Genomic DNA, 22,403 nt, shown 5'->3' on the forward strand with positions numbered 1-22,403 from the left:
TTTTATAACTGAATTCGACTGTGGGATATTACGACACACCCTATCACAACACTTGTAAAGCGCACGTACAATGACATTTATGTCGTAAAAATATAACAAAATTAACAGACCACATCATCATAAGATGTTCAAAATGAATATACATAATATTATAATAATTATGTTAAAATACTTGTTTTATAAGATATTCTTAAATCCAGTGCCGGATTAACCACGGTGAAGCTGAAAAAGTACCCTCATTTCTAAAAAAAAAGTGTCCTCATTTCTGAAAAAGTGCCCTCAAATTTCGAAAGAGTTACCTCAAATACTTGTGGAAATGCCCGTGTCGGTGTCATCATATTGCCATTTAGCTAAGAAAACGTAGCTAAAAACGTTGAGATATACTGATGTGCTTGTTTTTAGCTACGATCGGGTGCCTTGAGTTCCAAGTGAAAAATTCAATTTTTGTATTAATGTATGTAGCATCTTAAAAATAAGATAATTTTATATAAAAATGGCGTTCCTAACGGATTAACGCTTCGATTTTAAATACGATGATTTATACCCGTTTCAGGTAGGATTATATGCTTAATTGTTGGCTTCCAGTTTAAATTTCACAGACGGATTAATATTTCTATAATATTCAGAATCAATTAATCTGTCTTTGTTTTATTTATTTCGCTGAATGAATTTAAGAATATCTTTTTTTTATCGAACATTGCAACACGGGCGACCGGATCGTTTTAGCTGTTGCATACTCCAGGCCAATACTATAACTGTTACTACGACCCTATTGACATATATCCTGTCACCTGTAACGTCCTTGACCTGGCTTGAAGTAAACTTTTTATACCGTGTCTAAATCTTGATCATCTTCTCGTTCTTGAGGATGTGCCCGTTTACTCTTAAGTGCTACGCCCCCATAACCCCTCAACCAAGTGTCAATGTATGGCATACTATGGCTCAGATATACACGTACGTCAAATCCATTAGCCAGTGCCACAGAACCAAAACATTCCCAGCGCTGCCGCCCCCACCCATCCTAAAATGCCCTAATGTTTGACTGTCTCCCTGCTTCGGAGGTCTGAGCACGCCCCTGTTTCAAAACATCAGATACTTTTAATAGGGCTGGTCAGTTAACATTGGATTTACCAGACCTAAGCTGCATGGTGTATGCAAACTAAACAGAAATATTTTCTGGATAACGATGAAAATGTTCATTGTGGCTATAGCCTTATTCTGGTCAAAACTTATTTTTCCTGCTTTATAACAAACAAATTGTCATTTCAACTACCTAGTGAGTTGTTAATATTACAAGTTCAATATTTCAAACTTTTGTTCATATTTTTGGTTCAATTCGTCGGAAAATAACCACAACACGATCAGTGAAACAAAATTTCAAATAAAACTTATAAGGGCAAACGAATTATCACCGAATCGGTTGTTTTGTTTGATCTCTATACTATTATTTTATATATTGTCGCTGGGATTCAGAAACCTCAGAACTCCAAAACATTTTCCGGAGAAGGATAAAACTGTGTAAATAGTGCAACTTTAAAGCGATCTGGACAATGTTGGCATCCCCCCCCCCATTTTGGGCACCAAATGCTGGGAAAATTTGGGCACACAATTGTACTTTGTAAAAGTTGTATAAAAAAAATATTGTCTTCTTGAATGTGTCCAATTTAACAGCGAATTTATTATTATTATGTAACATACTAAGAACCTAACTACACTTTTTGGGCACCAACCACCACCGCCCCCCCCCCCCCAGTCAAAAATTTCCCCGTACGCCTATGAATGTTGGGATATATTATATAGAAAGAGAGACTGAGAGAAGTGGGGTTTGATGTCCACTCGACACAAACTATGTCATTTCGGGACTAACACATGGTTAATTTTTATTTTACAATAATTCGCTTGCGCGTAGGGGTCTTTAGCAGTGTGTGTGTGTGTGTGGGGGGGGGGGCAGAGGACCCGGAGAAAACCCAGGAGGTTGCACATTCGACCCTACTTCTTGTCACACCGAAACCACGCCACTTGACTCATGACAGACCTTCTGATTCAACGCGCACGCGTTAACCATTGGCTCAAACAACCCCACTGCAATAATAATAAACTGCTAACACAAAGAGAAAATAAACTAAATAATTGGTAGAAGTTTTATAACAACTGCCACTTTATCCGTTTCATCAATGTGATTTTTGTATAATTTACATAAAGTCAATTTTTACGTGCTCTGTTTATCCGGCATCGAAAACTTGATTGATTTTATGTTCAGCGGGAAATGGGGGCGGGGGGTTAGTTATAATGCATGATTGTGTTGCTGGTGATGAACTTTCCATCCGACCTGCTTATCCCAAACATCAGAGATGGTTAACGGTCAATATAGTTGAGTCGGGCGCTTGAAACATGTACATGTAGTTGAATCGAGCACTCAGAACTGCTTTGGACCAAGAATGTTAAAGAGGCATTAAAATTTGGGTAAATCTTGCTACCCTGTTTTCGAGATCTGTTACCGCGGCTCTGAAATACCAATCTGATTAAAATACAGATCTATATTTCGTTTCGTTTTTTTTATACTTTCGATGACCTACACTACATGAAGATCTGACAAGTGGTACTCGAAGGTCCTGTCAGGGGTCGTACGAGCGCCTTTCGACCTATGACGCCTGCTGGCGTTTCTAGTGGTTTACCCATAGAGGTCCGTGCATGGCACGCCAAGAATTCGCCGTAACAGACTGTTTCATTGGCTTATCCCTCACTTCAACCTAAACGTCGGTAATATAACAACTCTTTCAGATCCTAGTGTAGTAAACACAAGTAAAACGAAATTTTCAACTATAAAAAAACGAAATCAAATAGGATCTGTGTTTTAATCAGATTGGAAATACGCAAGACGAATTTAAGCCCTTTATTGGAAGAAAGCAGTATAGCTCTTTCCACGGAACACGCAGCTGTAGCTATATTAAATAACACATTATTGTATTAAGTGTAGTTTAATGGTCGAGAGCGAGACATTAAGTAATATATTGATTCTGAAACAACACAAGGAACGTCCCGAGTTGGGGTTTTTTTTCCATTTTCAATGTATTACGCAATGTCTTAACCTCGAGATAATTAAGCAACTTAAAATACAAACAATCGCACGTGCTTTGCAATGAAATACGTCACGCGAGTTCAAAATTTCAACAAGGTTAAATTATGTATAATGTACTCTTGGCACATTGCCCGTACCATAATACTGGTACGCCAACAGTAAAGGATGACGTCACATCTGTATTTTAAAGCAATATATTGAAGCTTTAATTGGTTAAATCATCATAACAGACTTTACATGATATAGATATAATAAATAATTTATATAAGCAGTTTATACACCTGTACACGACTATAAGTTATTTATCATAGCCCACAAAATATTTAAAACTTTAATGAACATCTCACCATCTTAACGCGCAGTAAAGTTAAACAAGATTAACAAATTACGATATCTACTATATAGTTCTGGATGATCATTGGGTAATGGGCAAAACCAGGACTTTTCAATACTAGTACTATTATGTAACGTTGAAATGACGTCCCATTTGGCACAAATTCCGCGAAATTTAGGCTATGTCCAATTACAGCTCATTCTCTGAAATCACCAGTTTATGGACTTTCGACATATTATTAGATGCTAAACTAACATCCGGGATCAGTTTGAACCAAAGAAGAAATATGAATTTAAAGATGAATTCCCGTTCCTAAAGCTTGGAGATTCATGTAACTTAAAAACTAATGAAAGACAGTTGGGTTCCAGTAATTATCCATTTTGATTACGCGATCATTCAACTCCAATCAGTTTCTGGATAGCCTTTATAAGCCACGTTAAAGACGACAGCACCTCCAATAAGTGCCAAAAATGTAAACAGCGCCAGCCAGCCAGAATTCTGTTGCCATGGATATCGTTTTATATCTCTCAAAAATGGCTTAGCCACAAAGATACCTGCGAAAATAAACAAAGCATTTTTTTTATTACGTCACCATCAACATCGCTTGTCTAAGAGAACAAAATAAGCAACAGTGGTAGAACATTTTTGAAAATGGCGTCACATCTGGCAGATATTCTGGTAATGGAGACTCATGCAGAGACTATCAGAATCAGCAAAACTTGGGCTATGTCATCCAAATAGAGAGACCCTCCCCTACTCCCAGTAAGAAGCTCCTCTTATACGTGTTGATCGAATGGTTAACGGTTTTGATAACATTGAGAGACTTCAACGTTCAGTTGACTCGTAGACTCTGCGATTTAACGTCTGGAAAAGAAGTTTGCATCGGATAATCCAAAGGGTTTAACTAGACATCTTTATGTTAATTGAATGGCGAATAACAACAAATACAAGCTCCAAATGGGTTTTCTCTTCAAGGCACGTGACAAACAACGCTTTTTAAAATGGATTCTTGCGTCATGGGGTAGTTTTCTTGCAATTAAAATGTTTGAGAGAGCAATCTTTTGATAAATTAGTTTGATTATGTGTTTAATCCAAATATTTCATCAAATCACACATTTTGTACGGGTGGAGGTGGTACATCTTTAAAACAGCTTTTAGAAAGATTTCCGACCTACCTGCTAATATTCCTCCGCCATGTCCACAAAGACCTATCTTATATGGGTCGGGTAAATAGAATCGACGGTAAACTGCCAGGCCAATATCCACAAGGGCTGAAAGCAAACCACGATACACTAAAGTAGACCGTAAATTGAACAATACAATAATTTCCTAGCTAAAATTGAGACATGTGTACGCTGTGAGGACTCATTTGCGAAGGAACAAGTGGCATTAGACGCTCTTAGTACTGTGGTTCCTAACCTTTTGTTGGTTGCGACCCCATTCCAGAAACCATCATCTAATCTCGACCCCTCGAAGAACAATGTCACTATTTACTATGAAACATCATCATTATTTACAGATCAAATTGCTGTAATGATAGATGGATGAAATAAATTGTGAGCGTGAGATGGTAAAGACGATTGGCAATGTGGCAAGAGGTGTATAGATCAGAGATTTACGAGAGATGGCTGAAAAGTTCTAAGCCTATCTGTGAAAGACCTGTGCAAATAAGTCGATGGTTCCATTTTTTTTTCTTGTTGGTGGCAAAAGTTTGTTTCAACCCAACCGATCTATCCTCTTCAGAATTAAAATTTTTCTGCCAGCCCCCGTATATGCTTTTCATGAAAACATAGCATTTATTCAAATCTTTCAGAGTAGTCCGCAGCTACCCCATAAAAAGAGCTCCGAGACACCGGTTGGGGTCGCGACCCAGAGGTTGGGAATCTAGGCTCTAGAAAATCCATCTCTATTTATAGCGATAGTTTGGACCGAGTTTGAAGATGTTCTCCAAATGGTTGACCACTAGCCTAGTGTTTTGAATATAGAAATGTAATGAAAAAGATTTGCATCAATAAAGAAAATTGTATTACCAATGATTAGAATGATGACAAATCTAAGTGGCACACTACACAATATTCTAGTGAGTGCACTCTCTTTAATATCTCTATTCAATTGTTTCCAATTCTAAAATTAAACATATAATCATAAGAACAAACGAAATAATACAAAGTAAATCATGAGAACAAATCACAAATACAAAATAAAACGTAAAAACAAAATTAAAATACAAAATAAATCATTAGAACAAAATTAAAAACAATCAGCAGAACAAAACCAAAATACAAACACAAATCAGCAGAACAAAACCAAAAATAAAAAATAAATCAGGAACAAAACAGCATATTGGATACAAATAATTGCCTTTTATCTCGTTGCTAATCCGGAATTACAGTACTGGTACATATAAATATGAAATAATGAACTGCCATATAATGAGCCCAAAAAAAATCAATGTGTGACAATGGACTGGCATTATAACAACAGTGTTCTAGTACTTACATATACAAATGTGAGACAATGTGCTGTCATTATTGCATAGATACCAGCACTACCACCAACCATACCAACATAATGATCACATACAGATTGTAGTAAAGAACCTAAAACATAAACAACAATAAACAAATATTATTATTCTTAAAGACACATAGATGTTCAGTTCATTTCCATTATTATATATTGATTTCATAACCTCTTTATTTTTTGAATTGGAGAAAACTACTGTCCATGAACATCAAGGACAAGATAGCATTTAACAGAGATTTTTGTATAATTCAATCACCTCGATTACTATATACAGTACACATTTGTGAACTCGTTTTGTTAAATTTAAATACACAGTGATTATTATTAAGATGGGATAATACAAACACATCCTATTCTCCTTCCATTCATTTTCAGGTCATAATTAGACTGATTGCTTCACATGGGAATGATTGAATTTTCTTTTAAATACAGTAATATCATTAATCGGGATTCTACTATAACGGTATTATTATTCCAGTTGTACATCTCTGGAATTATCACATTAATCCTAAATATCACATCACATTACAGCTACGTTTTGTATAACTTAAATAATATTCGAAATTAGATGATCATAAGGTAGTTATCTCCAGTTATCCCAAATAATAACTACATTGCATCTCATATATTACATTATACATGATTATCACTTTTAACTTTTTTCAGCACATATTCAAAATGATGATCACGTCAGATCTCCAATAGTCAAATCTAGAATGATCACATTGTCATCATATCTCAATTGATCATATTATCTAGAATTGCCACAACACATGTAACTAGTCACCGTATCGCATCATACCCCAATTGGCCAAATCACATTGTACATTATCGCATTATGTATCAAATTACCACATCAATAAATATTCCTCAAAATCACATAACATCTCGAATTATCACAGACCGACGATATATAAATTGATAAAATAATATCCTACATAAGCACTTTGTATTCCACGAATGTTGAGTTATTGTACATCACATAATTTCACGCAACACTTCAACTTGCTGCAAAATAAATGACATAGACCAATTTCGAATATTGTAGAAATTATATAACTCACCCGTTATAACTCCTACAAAATAAATTATCATCAGTCGCCAAAATTTAAAAACAATCTCCAGTGGTATTCCAAAAAATAGTTGATACACCAGTGTTAGAATTAGATGAACATATCTATTTTAAAAAAATAGTTGTTGTTATTGAAAAGATCGTGCACTAATCAGTATGCTTTAAAATAAATAGCGTCAGGGCTAATTCAAAGGCTAGTTGGCTATGAAATGGTTATGTTTTAACGTCCTGTCAACGTTTTTCTTTGGTCATTTTGGTACTAACATCCCAGTTTTTTTCCTATGGGTACGCCTACTCTTATTCGAATTCCAGATAGATGGTGCAACTGTTACGATTGTGTACAAGCCAACGGTTTCTCGTGCCACCGACTAGTCACATGTTTCGTACACTTCACCCTGGTGAGAACCAAACTAAAAAAATCCCCCTCGATATTCCTTACCCATGACGGAATTCAAACTCTGAAAGCTATGTTTGTTAGTCCAGTTTGTTAGTCCAGGATCCTAATCTTAACCACACAATCAACCCATGTTCTACGTAGTTACCTCTAAACGAGGGATGTCTTAAAAGTTTTTGGCATCAAAAAGCATGACCCTGTCATTTGCTATCAAAATGGAGAAACCCGAATGCAGAGCAGTGATTTTAATCACTATTATCTTCTTTTGAAATAGTTTACGGCAAAGCAAATGCCTGATGACATGACACAAACATTAGGTTACACTCAGTCAAACAGTGGTATGATGAATTAACAAGCGGCAGGATCGGCAATGACGTAGGACCACGGTCTGGTCGTCTTTGTGAAGTGACAATCTTGGCAGAATAATACAGGAAAGGCGAGTAACCGTTAGACAGTTAGGTACTGCATAGGTGTCATCACATTGATTAGGCAACAGCTTCTCATGGACTATCAGAGAGATCCACTTGTTTGTCATATTGTTACTCAGGATGAAACATAAGTTCATCACTTTGACCCAGAGACAAAAAGTCAAAGTATGCGCGGAAGCACGTGACGTCACAACGCTCGAACAGTTCTAAAGAAGGCTTCCCCCATAAATGATGCATATTGCGCAGATGAATTTCGCAGGTTGCGTGATCAAATAAAAGAAAAGCGCCGAGATAGACAGCCCAAGTGACAGAGAGCTTTGCACAGGGCCGTGGCTTCAAAGTCCACCGTCACCCATCATATATTCCAGATCTTGCTCCCTCTGTCTTCTTCCTCTTCCCACAACTTAAATCTGTCCCAAGGGGCTGCAGATTTTGACTGAAGATGAGGTCATCACTGTGGTGGAGTTTCTAAGGTCACGTCACAAACAGTGGTTTTCTGACGGGTTAAATATGCTCGAAAAAACGAATGGACAAGCACACTGATGTCGGGGTGGGGGTAGCCTATATTGAAAAATATGTATAATAATTTCATATAGATCGCATTTTACTTTGGGGGCCAGAAATATAATATTTCATTGAAATTCAAACTTTTGAATATCTCGATACTGAAATGCATCTTTATCCTCTCCAATACCCCTTCATATAATAACAAGATTGGTTTGAAATACCATACCCTTGGTGAAAGAAGGCATAGGTTATAAACCGCCATGCTTCATATCGTCTAGTTGGCTTGTATATTAAAGATGAATTAACTTCAACACCTTCTAGAGCCGACATGGGAACTGTGGTATTTTTTAAATTTTCCACAGATAAAGCAAAAAATACAATCTGAAATATAAAACAAAAACATATTATAAAAGTGTTGGTGAAACAAGCTACCTGTAAGTAGCGACTAAAGCATTTATTTACGGTAAAGAAAGGGGTTTCTGTAACCAAGTATATATCTAACATGTTAATTATACAATGAAATTCAACTTTGAGCACAATTTACTTTCATTTATTTTGTCTGCTTTGTACAATGCACATCTAATACGCTCTAGTCGATCCGCGTTATGCCAATGACAATTTTCGGCCTATGTTAATCAAACAGCCATACTACACCAAAGGGACGTTTTTAGGGGGCTCCGGATTCCTAGCCAGGGTCTGTTTATAGTGAAATGATACGGTTGTACTTGACAGAATACCCCAGTCGTCGGGCACGTTCACTAACATATTTTAAGAATTATGTTTGTTCATTTGACTGAGCGCTAAAATTATAGTACAAATCTTAGCTCTTGTCTTGAATAAAACCGCCGGTCTATAATCATCACAGATCAGGCATAGCGCACAACTTACTACTTAAACATGGAAGCCTGCAGTCTGCTAAATATTAAATTAATATGTGTGACAGGTTCAGATGTTATGTTAGAAATGGTTCCACTACTGATGTCTTCCGTCTTACTCCAGCCACAGTAGTGGCCTTACTTTCAGCAAGTTTTGTAGTCATTTGACCACTGTACATAACTTAACATATAATAAAGCAATTCCCATTGAAATAAAGATGAAACCTTACCCAATAATTATATGATTTTATTAAAACCAACTACTATGCAAAATTTATGTTCTTTTTAAAATGGCCGCCAAACCAGATTCACGTGTGTCATGTCACTCGAAAATACAGAAAAAACTGTTTGGTAAGATAAGATTATGATTTCAGTGTTCCACTCTTCACTATTTGTAACATAATTATTTATTTCCATGCAAATTGTGATGATATGTGTTGAAAATTTTGCAATTAAACCTAATTTTACTTGCTCAAAGCCTCGAATAGTCTATCAATTGCAGCCGTAGATAAGAATTATCACGGCTGTAAATTGCAGCTAATGTTATGTATGATGGTGACGGGGCGGAAGAGTTTGTACGTACCTGTGTTATACTAATAGCGATCATAAAGAAAGGTGGTGGACACCATCTATAGTCATGTAAATAATCACCTAGCTCAATATTAGGTATTGAATTACGACATATATAAAATAAAAAGCCGGAATTTTTGTCTCTTTTCTTGATACCCGATTTGGATGTTACTTCTGCTGAACTTTCTATTCCATCAAACTCATCTTCGCTGTATCCTACAATCTAGAAACCAAACATTATCTTAGATATTAGACACGTAAATAACATGATGATCTATTACAACTAGCACTAAATTCAGAGCCAGATGTTCTCGTGGGCTTTAGGGGTTGTCACGTGACCTCAGCCTGTTGGGAAGCCTCGAGTGATTATGTGAAAAGTTATTTAAATAGGGAATAAGTACTCTAAATTATATATTTAGAAAGTGTTTAATTAAAAGATGTATAACTCTAACTCAATATTGTCCATAATATTCGACATTAAAATGACGAATTAGAATTCAATATTGGTCCATTGGGATTAATATTGGTATTGTTGTCCAAGAGACAATTAAAATTAAAAATTCAGTTTACGTGTAAGTGTTGTCTGAAGTCTGTGATGATGAATTGGTAGATTATATAAACCTTACCTGTTTAACGAATTCGTTATAAGTGAGGGCCTTGCCGGGGTTAAAATCTGCCAAATCTAGTAGATCGTGAACTTTGTCTGGCGGTAGAAGTCGTCTATAACGTCTGTTTTCTAATAAACGACGTAAATCATGAAGGGCAATCTTTTCACCGCCATATACAAACTGAAAAAGGAGAAAATATATTTACTAATGTCGAGCGAGGGAGTGGGGAAGGTAAATCACAAAATCTAGAGGTCTGTCATTAAGTCAAGTGGCGTGGTTTCGACTCCCCGCTTGTACGTGACAAGGAGTAAGGTCGCCTGTCCAACCTTATGGGTTTTCTCCAGGTTCTCCGGTTTCCTCCCACTGCAAGCGAATTTTTGAACCGTATGTTAGCCCCAAAATGACCCAGTTTGTCGAGTGGACGTTAAACCTCATTTTTCTCTCTCTCATTAACAGTATGTCATTACAGCCATATTAAGAAAGCAATACTGCGACAAAACACAGAGAGAGAGAGAGGGGGGGAGAGAGATAGAGAGAGAAACTAGATCATTTCGGGACTAACATATGATTCAATTTTATTTCAATAATTCGCTTGCCCTTAGGGGTCTTTAGCCGTGCGAGGAAATCGGCGGACCTGGAGAAAACCCACGAGGTTGGACAGGCAACCCCACTCCTTGTCACGTACAAGCGAGGAGTCGAAATCACGTCAGTTGTCTCAATGAAATACCTTATGAAACAACGCGCACGCGCTAACCATTCGGCCATCCAACCCCCTTGCGACAAACCATCAATAGTACCAGAATAAATCAGTTTCAATACAGTACATGATAATATTAAAGACACATTATGTTAGATTTAGATAAAGAGCTGACAGTTCTCACTATAATAGTCTAAAAATAGATAATGAGCAAAGTTATCGGTGTTTGAAGTTTTGATAAGAATAGCGTAGCCTTGATTTTCATTGCTACCACTGTTACGATAATAAACAAAGTCTCGATTATTCATAATTAAATTATTAAATGACGATTGTGTTTCAATCCATTATGATTGTGGACTAAATTATTATTAATAATTTATATAACATTTGAGGCCAAAAGAAAGACCTGCAATAGGCAGATTTAGCTTTCCCAAAATGTACCTTGAAAGCTCGTAGCAATATCGTACATACTCAAGTTTGTAGCAATTTTAATAGACATACATTACATGTATATAAAAAATATTAAATGCTGGAGCAATAGTTCACATGAGAAAAATTAAAGGTTGTAGAAATACCGTTATAAATATTAAGTCTGTAGCAATATCGTGCATAATAAATATTAAAGGTTGCAGAAATATCGTACATGATATTAAAATCTGTATAGCAATACTGATCATGATAAATACTAAAAGTTGTAGAAACACCGTACATTATCAAAAGGTTGTAGAAATATCGGACATGATTAATATTGTATATACTGCATGATCATGATAAATATTAAAATATGTTCTTACCTGTTGAAACACTGGTCTAAAGTGCTGTTATTGGATAGAAAAAAAAATATATTTAAAGCACCAATTCATAAAGGGCATATAATTTGTTTGGACCAACTCAAAGAAAGTGATCATTATTCCTAGCCACCGTACATTAGTTATCCCCTTTTAGTAAATATTTAGATGTGTTTTTGGGTTAGATATCAATACTTTCATTTTATTATGGATACATAAAATTATTAATCCCAGTAACCGTACATAAGTGCTCCCCTTTTAGTAAATATTTAGTTGTGTTTTTGGTTTTAGATATCAATACTTTCATTTTATTACGGATACATAAAATCTAAACACTGAAGTATTTTTTTTTAGGGGGGGGGGGGGCGCCCGTGCTTAGGGTTTCGTAATTATTGTTTTGGGCAACAGAAGCCCGTGTCACGATGAATCATATTTGAGTTTAGAACTATATAAAATTATGTCCCCATATTCATCGGGGTGATTTGACCTGAATTATTTACTAACGTTGAAATCTTTAGACACCAGTGCGACATTTCTGCATATATATTAGATATTACGAAAGCAAATGTACTTATGGGTGAGGCGTGGTTTGCCTAATACAAGAAAAGTTTGATTTGAAGTAGACACGCAGAAATCCATTGTATACTGTATTTTATATCTAATCAATATCAATGTGGAGATGTAATGTGATGTACGTATGTCACGGGTGTGTCAACTGTATAGTTATAGAAAAGAAATCAAACGTTTACTCTTTACTGTTTACGTAATATTCCTTTCATAATGCTAGCCCTCAGTTTTGGGGTGCTCGTTTTGAGTCAGACACTTGTGGTGTCATCCACACTTTAATTCGATAATTTTGAGACTATTTTTCGGATTTCTATTTTAATGTGTATAATAATGAGAGTAGAGAATTTGGCCTGGATGCCGGTGTTTCCACATACACTTCTTCAAATTCTTACTGCCATGGGATCGTTTACGGTCACTACAAACATGATTGACTCCTTAGACTAAAAAGCGAAAAATTATTAAGCAGTTCATATAAATTTAAGAAAATCGGATCATATATGACGCTTTTAATATGCTAAAACGTTTACATAACAAAGGGGGATAATTCTGGAGTTAATCACCTAAAAATGTAAAACATCAATGAGGCAACCCATATAAATTTCAAATATATATATATAAAATATACATAAATAAATTTAAAAAAATACGTCCAGGTAAAAAATACATTATTGATATCTGAAGACGCCCATCGAAGGCAGACAGCTAGCTTATATGATTTAATGTATGTCAGAATGAATTAAAGTGGAGAATTTCTTTTACCAGGACGTATTTTTTATTTATTTATGTATTATCTTATACCTCCGTCTTCATTAGCCCAGTTTAGGAGCAGAATAGTAGGACGTTAAACCCCATTTCATTTATCTTATACCGTAAACAAATAAGTACTTGTACTTTATCTACTTTAATATATATATATATATAATATGTGCTAATATTTCTGGATATTGTAGTCTCTGTTGAGCTAACAAGAAATATGAATGATAGAATAATGAACGGACAGCTTTGACGATATATGCGACCACATTATAATGTGGCTGTATAAAAAAAAAATCCCCGATCACCGGTAAGCCTCTAGGTCTATGAAAATCTAAAGTATTTAATATATTATTATGTTTGAATGTGAGCCATTACGGTTGGGTGCCTTAAAACATTTCCTTCTATAGTCGTGTATCCATGAGCTATAATTAATTGTTTATATTTGGTTCATATAATCTAATTAACTTTGTGTATTGACAACATTGCAAATAGCCAGATAAATAGCAAAATATACAAAGTAAAAGTGACCACGCCTGGATGTTAAGTTTCTTAAAATGTATCAACAGATTTCTGTTTGACGATAATGAGCCAAATCAAAGTTTATTATATCGGCATGGGTTAGAATTGGGGCAAAACTATGGTGTACCAATAAAATGAACGGAGAAGATATCAAATTATTTTGCAATACATGTAATGTTCTTTAGTTTCCTTGTCTTGCCGTTTGATTGCAGTGATAATTATAATGCCAAGCCCATTGCAGCCCCTCCCCTCACCTCAGAACTATAAAATATGACAATCATTAAAATATTGTTTAATGGGTTTTTTCTTAGTTTTGATTCGATAATTATACTAAATTAGTAACATTTGAAGAAAAATAAAATGTAAATATATCTGATCTCGAATATCAAGAAACATTTCAGACAACGGTCTTTATACAAATATAAATACAATAGGACAAAATAATAATAGACCTATATTTGTGTTATTTAGTTGGTGACCTTAATACATGCTGTTCATTGTGAAGATCAAATTATTGTACGTATGCAGCCTTACCTCCTCCAAATCTTGTCGTAGCGAATAGGTGTTCATTTCTGTATCATCCCTGTACGAATACACCGTGCTGGATCGGGACGAAAACATCATGGTTGATTTTTTTAATTTATCTAATCATCTATGCTCGTTGATGAAAGAACCCTTTTAATCTCAAGTGGGTGATGTATATTCCAAAATGGGCGACAGTCCATTCACTGTGTTTCCCACCTTAATAATAAAGGGCGTTGTCATTCGAAACGGACAGATTTGTATTCAAGCGAACCCCGTTTCTATTCATTGCTTGATGTGGCCTGCCTAGTCGAGTCGATATATATAAATAGGGTCTGCATAAAGAAGGGATAGGTTTTTCTATTCAAACATCGCCGAATCATAAGATAATATTGAACTTATGTGTTAGTTAAACATTTTAAACGTCACATTTCTTCCTTGGATCCAGTTAACGAACAACATTCAAATACATTATACTGCTGTCTACTTCTATTGACTAATATTTCAACTCTTTATAATATATAACAGTATGATTATACTCAGTTATAAACGTGTAAACAGTAATTTACATGCACACCCACTTGCACCCAACGTTTTATTTGTAATGGAATTCAGATCTTTTGAAATTAGAGATCCAACTTTGTATAGTTTTCAAGGGATTCAAAACCTCTGAAATTATGAAAATCAGCGACTTTCAGAAAACAAAACCAAAGCCAAAATATCAAAGACATCTGATGTGCTCCAGGCTAGGATTCAGTCGGATTAAAAAGAGGCATTATCAAAATGTTTTACCCATAGGTAACACTGGCATGTTTAAATAATCCGTAGAAATGAAATGAAATGAAATGGGGTTTAACGCCCTACTGTTCTGCTCCGACTGAGATGATGAAGACAGGCATGCGCCAAAGGATCTTTTATGTGCACTCCAATGTGTACACGAAACCTCGGGTTTTTCGTCCCATCCAAACGACTAGACAACTGTCCCCTTGCCCTGCCCTCCGTCCTGCGCCACTGACAAGGGAAGCCACGCCGAAAAATCTAATAATCCGTAGAGGATGTCGACATTTTTGCAATTTCATATCTTTGTAATACAGAGCGGAATTGGGTCATTTTTGGACTGATAGTCCTTTTAATTGGCCCAACTTCACCAATAATGTAAATTCTACATTTCACAGGTTGTGCCTGCTAAACCTTTCGGTTCGCACACGTCTTATGCCAGTTTCTGTTGTTGGTAAGGTCACGATGTGTTTTCCTTTCTATTAACCGGGCGTTTCTCTCTGGTGTAGACCTACATCTTAAATGAATAGAGTAGTGGGAGTTAACCGTTCTCAACGGTATTCATATGATATTTTCATTTACTGTTAGCTAATTACAAAATAAGTCATTTCGAAAAGAGCACACCCAGGTCATGCCTTTGTGTGTTTAGTGTTTTCACTGGCCTGAATAGCCCAATTCTATTTTTGCTGATAATCTATGTATGAATTTGGATCTCTGGATCCGATCAGTTCCTATCATTGAGTACGTGAACTGGGAGGGTTTGGGTCGATAATTCAACAGAACATTTCCCAGAAACTTACAATAAACGTAATAAGTAGCAAAACGGTAGGCTACAGTAATACAGGTGCACTTGTATAGGACTATTTAATGTGCCGGTAGGCCTACTTATTAACAATCTCGTTATCGGGGTGGCCGAGAAAGCTCGTTGGAATTTTTCGGCGTAGTTCACCCTTGTCAGTAGTGTAGCCTTTGGCGGGGAGGGGGGGGGGGGGGCTGGTAGGGGTCAACGTATAGTCGTTATTCCAGTGGGTGCCGAGAAGTACGACGTTAAATCCCATTTAATTTCATTTAATTTATTAACAATATGCAATAATATAAAGATAGGCCTAGGAATAGCTAGGCTACTGTAGGCCCTAGTAGCCTACTAGACTAGCCTGGAGGTCGGGTGTTCGATCCCTGCATTGGCCGAGAAAGTTCATCCAGATTTTCCGGCGTGGTTCCCCTTTGTCAGTGATGCAGGACGGAGGGCCTAACAAGGACAGCTGTCTAGTCGTTCGGATGGGACGAAAAAACGAGGTCCCGTGTATACATTGGAATACACGTAAAAGATCCCTTGACAGTTGGAATTCGATATAAGAATATGCCGTAGTGCCGCTGTCCGGGCAAAACCCCATTTCATTTCATACGGTAGTCGTAGAACCCGAAATATCCTAATAATATCAATAAAATTATGGCTTTATGCGCATGGACATTTAAATAAAACCATTAAACTAAAAATGTGGACAAATGTATTAAATAATATAAGTACCGGTAGCCTAAATATAAACTTGGATGGTATTGGTAGGCTATGTAACGACACTTCGAGATCCAAAGCAGCAGAACGCTAAATCGGAGACAGTCTAGCACATATATGACGTCATATATGACATATGTGGAGTGTGGGTTAGGGTTAGGATTGCAGATTTCGTCAAGGTCTCGAGATATAAACAGGGCTAGCGCTAACCCTAACCCTAATCCACTCTCCACTTATGACCTGATTTATGCTAGACCTCCGATGGAGCGTCCTCCTTCAAGGCATAGAAATAATATAAAATTATTAACAAAGGGGGATCACTCTGATCTATAAATACGCCGTTCTTCTTTGGAAGAAATTAGATATTTGCGGGAAGAGAAGAAAGCCTGTTTTCCACTCCCAAAAACTCACTTCATTAACTTAATTAAAATGAAAGGGCGTAAAAGAAAGGTGGATAAAGGAGGTAAATGGTTTGTTATAAAAACACGAAAAATTCTTTGTGAATGTAGCTGGCTAGCTGTGTAAACTATAAGGGCAATTTTTAATCCGACGACTGAAGTCTCTCTCAGTCCCGGCCGGCTCTATTTCCGCTTCTCCTACTCTCTGATTTTGACAGTATGTCAGCAACATCAAGGGTTTTGAGATTTCCTAGTTCCTTCTCGACTAATGTTTAAAAGCGGTGATAAATTTTATTACATAAACCTCTCTTTTCGGACAGCGTGTAAATTATACATTTGGCCGCGCCCGGTATGCATGAGAAATACATTAAAAAAAAATGGATGAAAAATACATTTTAAAAAATGGATGAAAATATATACAAAAAAAGTGAATGAAAATTACATAAAAAGTGGATGCAATGTACATTTATAAATATACATTGAGATTGTATGTTATGTACTAAATATAAAACACTAAACATAGTCGCTTGAACTAAACATAGTCGCTTAACTAAACGAGAGATCTTTAAATTGTTGGTTATTTTTTGAAAGCATGTTGCACAAAGATGCACACTGTTTTTGCCATAGCAAACGGAGGGTTAAACATGTTTTCGATAGAAAAAGGATAGTTTTGGATCGCAAATGCCCCATAAACAATAATTGTCTTGCGGAGTTCCTCATAACGGTTGCACTCAATGAGAAAATGATACTCATTTTAAACTTGCTGTTGAGGGCTGTGTGATTGACTTTTTTAAAACTCACGTTGCAAAGTTGTCATTGTCAGTGCTAAGTTGGGGGTCACATTAAATGGAGTTAGCTCCCTTCAGCTAACTAATCCGTTTCGGTAATAACGAAAATTATCGTTTATTAGACTTTTTTTTATAATGTTTTACAGCGAAACAAGGTTCAGCTGTTACTCCCGGGGTTGAGAAGGCAAGTTCTACACAGTAAGTTTCGTTATTCAATAAGGTTATTTAGCCTATCGTTACCAATTCTGGTTTATGTCTTAATCTTGTACCATAGGCCTACTTGTGTAGAGAATTCCATTTCCGATTTTATGAAACTAGAAATATATAATCAAAATAATAAAATAAAAAATGTCATTTTTCTCCATATTTTTTTCACTGAGATCCCGAAAATTAAAATTTGTATTTTCACTCTCGTTTTGCCAGTTTTAAGTAAAATGGTCGATTTCAAAAGATTACCGTCCCGCTCTTTACAAGTCACATTTGGACAAACCCAGTCTGATCAGAGTTACAGAGACAGGCAACGAAACGAGTCCACGGCAGCTCAGTCGTCCGTGCACTCCATGTATATTGTACGAAATAACTCGAAGTAATTATCAACATTTGACAAAAGCCACGGACATCTTTGTATCATACACGTATATATATTTCAAGTCTATTGAATAATAACCTTTAACTATTAGAGCTACATCAATGTTTTCAAAGTGATCAAAGGCTATAACTGTAGGTTAATTAAAAAAAAAAATGTCTAGTGAATATAAACAAAAAACTTATGTACTCGAAATTGTGAAGAATTCATAATGCCCCCGTCAGACCGGGCGGCGTCCTTACTGCGCTTCTGCGACCGTACAGCGACGCGAAAATGCACAAGGTCGCCGGCAAACGTAAACACAACGCGAGAAAATGTCCCAAAATATTTACAAACTTGAAAAAAGTCGCGTTCTTTACCTCTTCAGACCGGGTTGGCGCCTTTACTGCGCTGCTTCGGCGACAGAAAATGGCCCCAGAGCACGTCAAGATCGCCATAAGCGCGGTGGACACGCCAGATATCGCACTGTGGTCTCGATGGTAGCAAACGATCGCCGAGTCACGGCGTTTGTTTTTAGCATGTTCAAAACAAACGCCAAGATTCTGCGATCTGCCCTGGAAAGATGTGAAAACGCATTTTTTTTTTCAAGTTTGTAATATTTTGGGACATTTTCGTACTTTGTGTTCACGTTTGCCGGCGACCTTGTGCATTTTCTGGTCGCCGTACGGTCGCTGCAGCGCAGTAAGGACGCCACCCTGGTCTGACGGGGGCATTACAACTTCCAGGTTAGATCGCAAAGCCTTGACGTTTGTTTTGAACATGCTTAAAACAAACGCGGTAACTAGGCGATCATTCACGTCCATGGAGACCACAGCACGATATCTAGCGTTTCCACCACGCTTTTACCGCGCTTATGGCGATCTTGACGCGCTCTGCGACCATTTTCCGTCGCCGTAGCGTCGCAGTAAGGGGTATTACGAAACAATCATTCATTGTCAATTTCAACATTATATACTGAACCAAATAATAAAAAAAAAACACCGTTAAATTTCTTGTAAATCTGGTTGATATGAAGTTGTTTTAAAATTTATAAGTTCCTATAGCGAACAAACAAATAAACTGTCTATCTATGTATAGAGGATATACAATCACATTTTTAATGTGGGCATATATACAAAATTGAAAAGGGAGCAGGTAATAATTAATAGCCTACAGGGACCTCACCTCGCTCCATCAGCCTGTGGGACGTGGCCATTATTTCGCAAGCCTAAATCTGTTTTCTTTGATTTATCAACAGAAACACTGCGAAGAGTATTTGGCATTCCTAGTTGCTATAGTATCCCCGTTTCTCAAAGTATTGGGTCTATAGGAACCTCTAAAACAAAAATAAAATAGACACTCCGTCATGGTCCTAACCCTTGCTCTTTGCCAAGCCCCCTGTACCAGAAAGACTTCTGGGCGAAGGGGGTTCAGTTTGCATGTAGAAGTTTGCCCCCCCCCCCCAATAATTTTAGAAAATAAAAAAAAGTATTTGCGATACGTTTCGGTAATCAATACCTTCTACGGTGAATAAATCCCACATCCCCCCTCAGCATAAACTTGTGCATGTTGTAGAGCATTTCCGACAGTCTATTTTTCAAAATTTTCTTGGCGAGGTCCCCAATGGACTCGCTACTTTGGCGCTCACAAGGGGAATTCGTTGAGGTTCGCAAGTCCGTTCGTTTGACATTTTGTTCTCTAGTCGGATAAACTAGAGATCAGGCGACGAACGGTATCTGGGCAGATCTATTTATCTCGACGATCGGTGCCTGACAGAATACTGTAAGACAGCATTTCCGGCAGTCTATTTTTCAAAATTTTCTGGGGGAGGAATCCCTACTTTGACGCTCGTGCGTGGGCTTCGTCGTGATTTGCAAGTCCGTTCGTTTGACACTTTACCTCATCGATCTGTGCCTGAAATACTGACAGGCTGCATTTCCGGCAACCTGTTTTTCAAAATGTTCTGGGGGAATCCCCCTACCCCTAGTTGAAGCTCGTGCCTTTGTCCCCTTAACCTTGGACTTTGCCCCAGTTTTGCCCCTCCAATCACCGACGGCTGGCGCCGCCACTGTAGAACCCATGCTCAGTCTATCGTTATTGACATTATAATTCCAATTATTCCATACTGGTCCATGTTTTATTTCAGATCATGTGAAAATATGTCGATTGAACCTCAGAAGATTGTGCCAGTATTTACCACAAAGAAGAGAAAGCTTATGCAAGATAAACCTAAAACAATAGAATCGGCGCTTGGGTGCGCATTTTATAAATTTAAAGAGGTGGTTGGGGGTGTGAATGTGAATAAAGTTCACAGGATCTTGTGATCAGATTTAGTACAAAGTGCATAGTTCGGATAAGATCAGGGAATAGGGTTTCAGAATGACGAAATATTTTCAGACTGGGGGTGGGTTGGAAGTGGTAGGGCGTAGAATGGTCGAGTGATCTAAGGCATGCTCTTGAGTTTATAAGTTCTTTTATGGATACAAGTGTTGTTCTTTCAATCCCACGATGGTACACTTGAAGCAGTAAGGTCGTCTGTCCAACCCGGTGGAGTTCATTCCACTGATAAGTTCTCCTGCATAAAAACAAATTTTTGACATGAGATTTACCTTATGTAATTCCTGAAATGATCTAAATTGAGTTAAGTGTACGTTAAATCCTTTCTTCAACAAAAAAGATTCGGTCTGGCTTAGGCAATGTTGAACAAAGTGAAAGTTTTCAAATACTTTTTACGCATATTTAAATATTTGTCAGGTCCAAAATCATGCTCGCATCGCTCCCTTCAAATATTGTTGAATCTGTGCTTATACTGTGCTTATGTGTCTAGGTATTTAAAGTCATGTGTTTAACGTTATAAGTAGGCGTGTACAGGTTAGATGTAAACAACCCCGTAATGGTTGAGTAATTTCTGTGGGAATTAAACTAGGGTTTACTCTTTGAACAATAAAACATATATAATAGCCAGAAATATGAGAAGCGTTGTTATAAAAATTAAATGCTAAGATGGTGAATCATGTTTTGGTGTTACGGTTAAAGATTGTGCCATAAAAGATGAATTTCATTGAATGTTTAAATTTTTAAAATAAATAACGTCATTGCCAATGTTTGTTTTTTAATGTATAAATGAAAGGAGGTTTAACATTTTGTGCACCAATTGCTCTAATGAAGATCGCTTTTAATCATATTTCATTATTTATTTAATGAATTGGAATGAAATAGGGCTTAACGTCATGTCGACATGAGAGAGACGACACAAACTAGGTCATTTCGGGACTAACACATGGTTCAATTTTATTTCAATCATTCGCTTGCGCGAAGGGGTCTTTAGCAGGGGGTGGAAACCGGAGGACACGGAGAAAACCCACGAGGTTGGACAGGCGACCCTACTCCTTGTCACGTACAACCGGGGAATCGAAACCCCGCCAGTTGACTCAATGACAGACCGTATGATACAGCGCACGTGTTAACCATTCGCCCCCCCCCCCCCATTTTGAGATTAAAGCCTTTATTGCTATTCGACTGTGTTGTCGTATAGTGCCATCGCCCCTGTATGTCCATGTTTTGGTTTTATATTAGATGAATTCAAATCATTACAATAAGTAAAGTCATTGTACAAGGTTTGTTTAAAGTGTCACCATCCCGGTCTGTCCGTCCGTCAGCGCCTTTTTGTACTGATTATACAGAGTTGATGTTTTTATTTGATTTTGATCAAATGTTCAGGAATAGTTAGTAATGGGTTACTAAAAACTTCATAATGTGCATGTATGTTTTATAATATCTTGGCCTTTTACTTGTCCGTAAACGTAAAACGCTACCCGTCTTCATTAGCTGCGTTGGTGCAGAAAAGTGGGACCTTGAGAACCACATTTCATTCCTGAAATTCAACAAGCATTAAATTGTTATTAATACAATTCACATCAGCTAAACAAAGTTTAATATATTCTTGAACTTCAGCGATGAAGATCAAGATCGTGATAGCCAAACACAGACATCGCAGGAATCTGTAACACCGGAACATGGAGCCGCAGAAAAACAAAAGACAACAATTTGTGAGGATGACGAATCTAAACAAGGATCTGAAGCGACAGTGGGCTCATTCAGATTCGACAGTAGAGCCAAA

General features: G+C 37.0%; 1 protein-coding gene across 1 annotated transcript; it reads right to left on the reverse strand.

Annotated features, from left to right (window-relative positions):
• Window positions 1-2,540: 2,540 nt before the first annotated feature.
• Window positions 2,541-14,552, reverse strand: LOC126826753 (rhomboid-related protein 2). The gene is made up of 10 exons (XM_050555840.2): window positions 14,255-14,552; window positions 11,885-11,908; window positions 10,412-10,573; window positions 9,799-10,008; window positions 8,567-8,721; window positions 7,004-7,116; window positions 5,913-6,013; window positions 5,444-5,537; window positions 4,589-4,684; window positions 2,541-3,967 (listed from the first exon to the last, which is right to left on the reverse strand). The coding sequence occupies exons 1-10, from the start codon at window positions 14,342-14,344 to the stop codon at window positions 3,810-3,812; spliced, it is 1,203 nt and encodes a 400-aa protein (XP_050411797.2). The 5' UTR covers window positions 14,345-14,552; the 3' UTR covers window positions 2,541-3,809.
• Between the last annotated feature and the right edge of the window lie 7,851 nt (window positions 14,553-22,403).

The sequence above is a fragment of the Patella vulgata genome, chromosome 1, assembly GCF_932274485.2.
Source record: "Patella vulgata chromosome 1, xgPatVulg1.2, whole genome shotgun sequence".
Classification (NCBI taxonomy): domain Eukaryota; kingdom Metazoa; phylum Mollusca; class Gastropoda; family Patellidae; genus Patella; species Patella vulgata.

Excerpts from the sequence above, each read along its gene's own strand:
- LOC126826753 (XM_050555840.2), bottom strand. The coding sequence starts at position 14,344 with ATGATGTTTTCGTCCCGATCCAGCACGGTGTATTCGTACAGGGATGAT. Across the intron at positions 10,009-10,411 it reads ATAACGAATTCGTTAAACAG|ATTGTAGGATACAGCGAAGA; the intron begins GTAAGGTTTATA and ends TTTGGTTTCTAG. Across the intron at positions 6,014-7,003 it reads TTTTGTAGGAGTTATAACGG|GTTCTTTACTACAATCTGTA; the intron begins GTGAGTTATATA and ends TTTATGTTTTAG.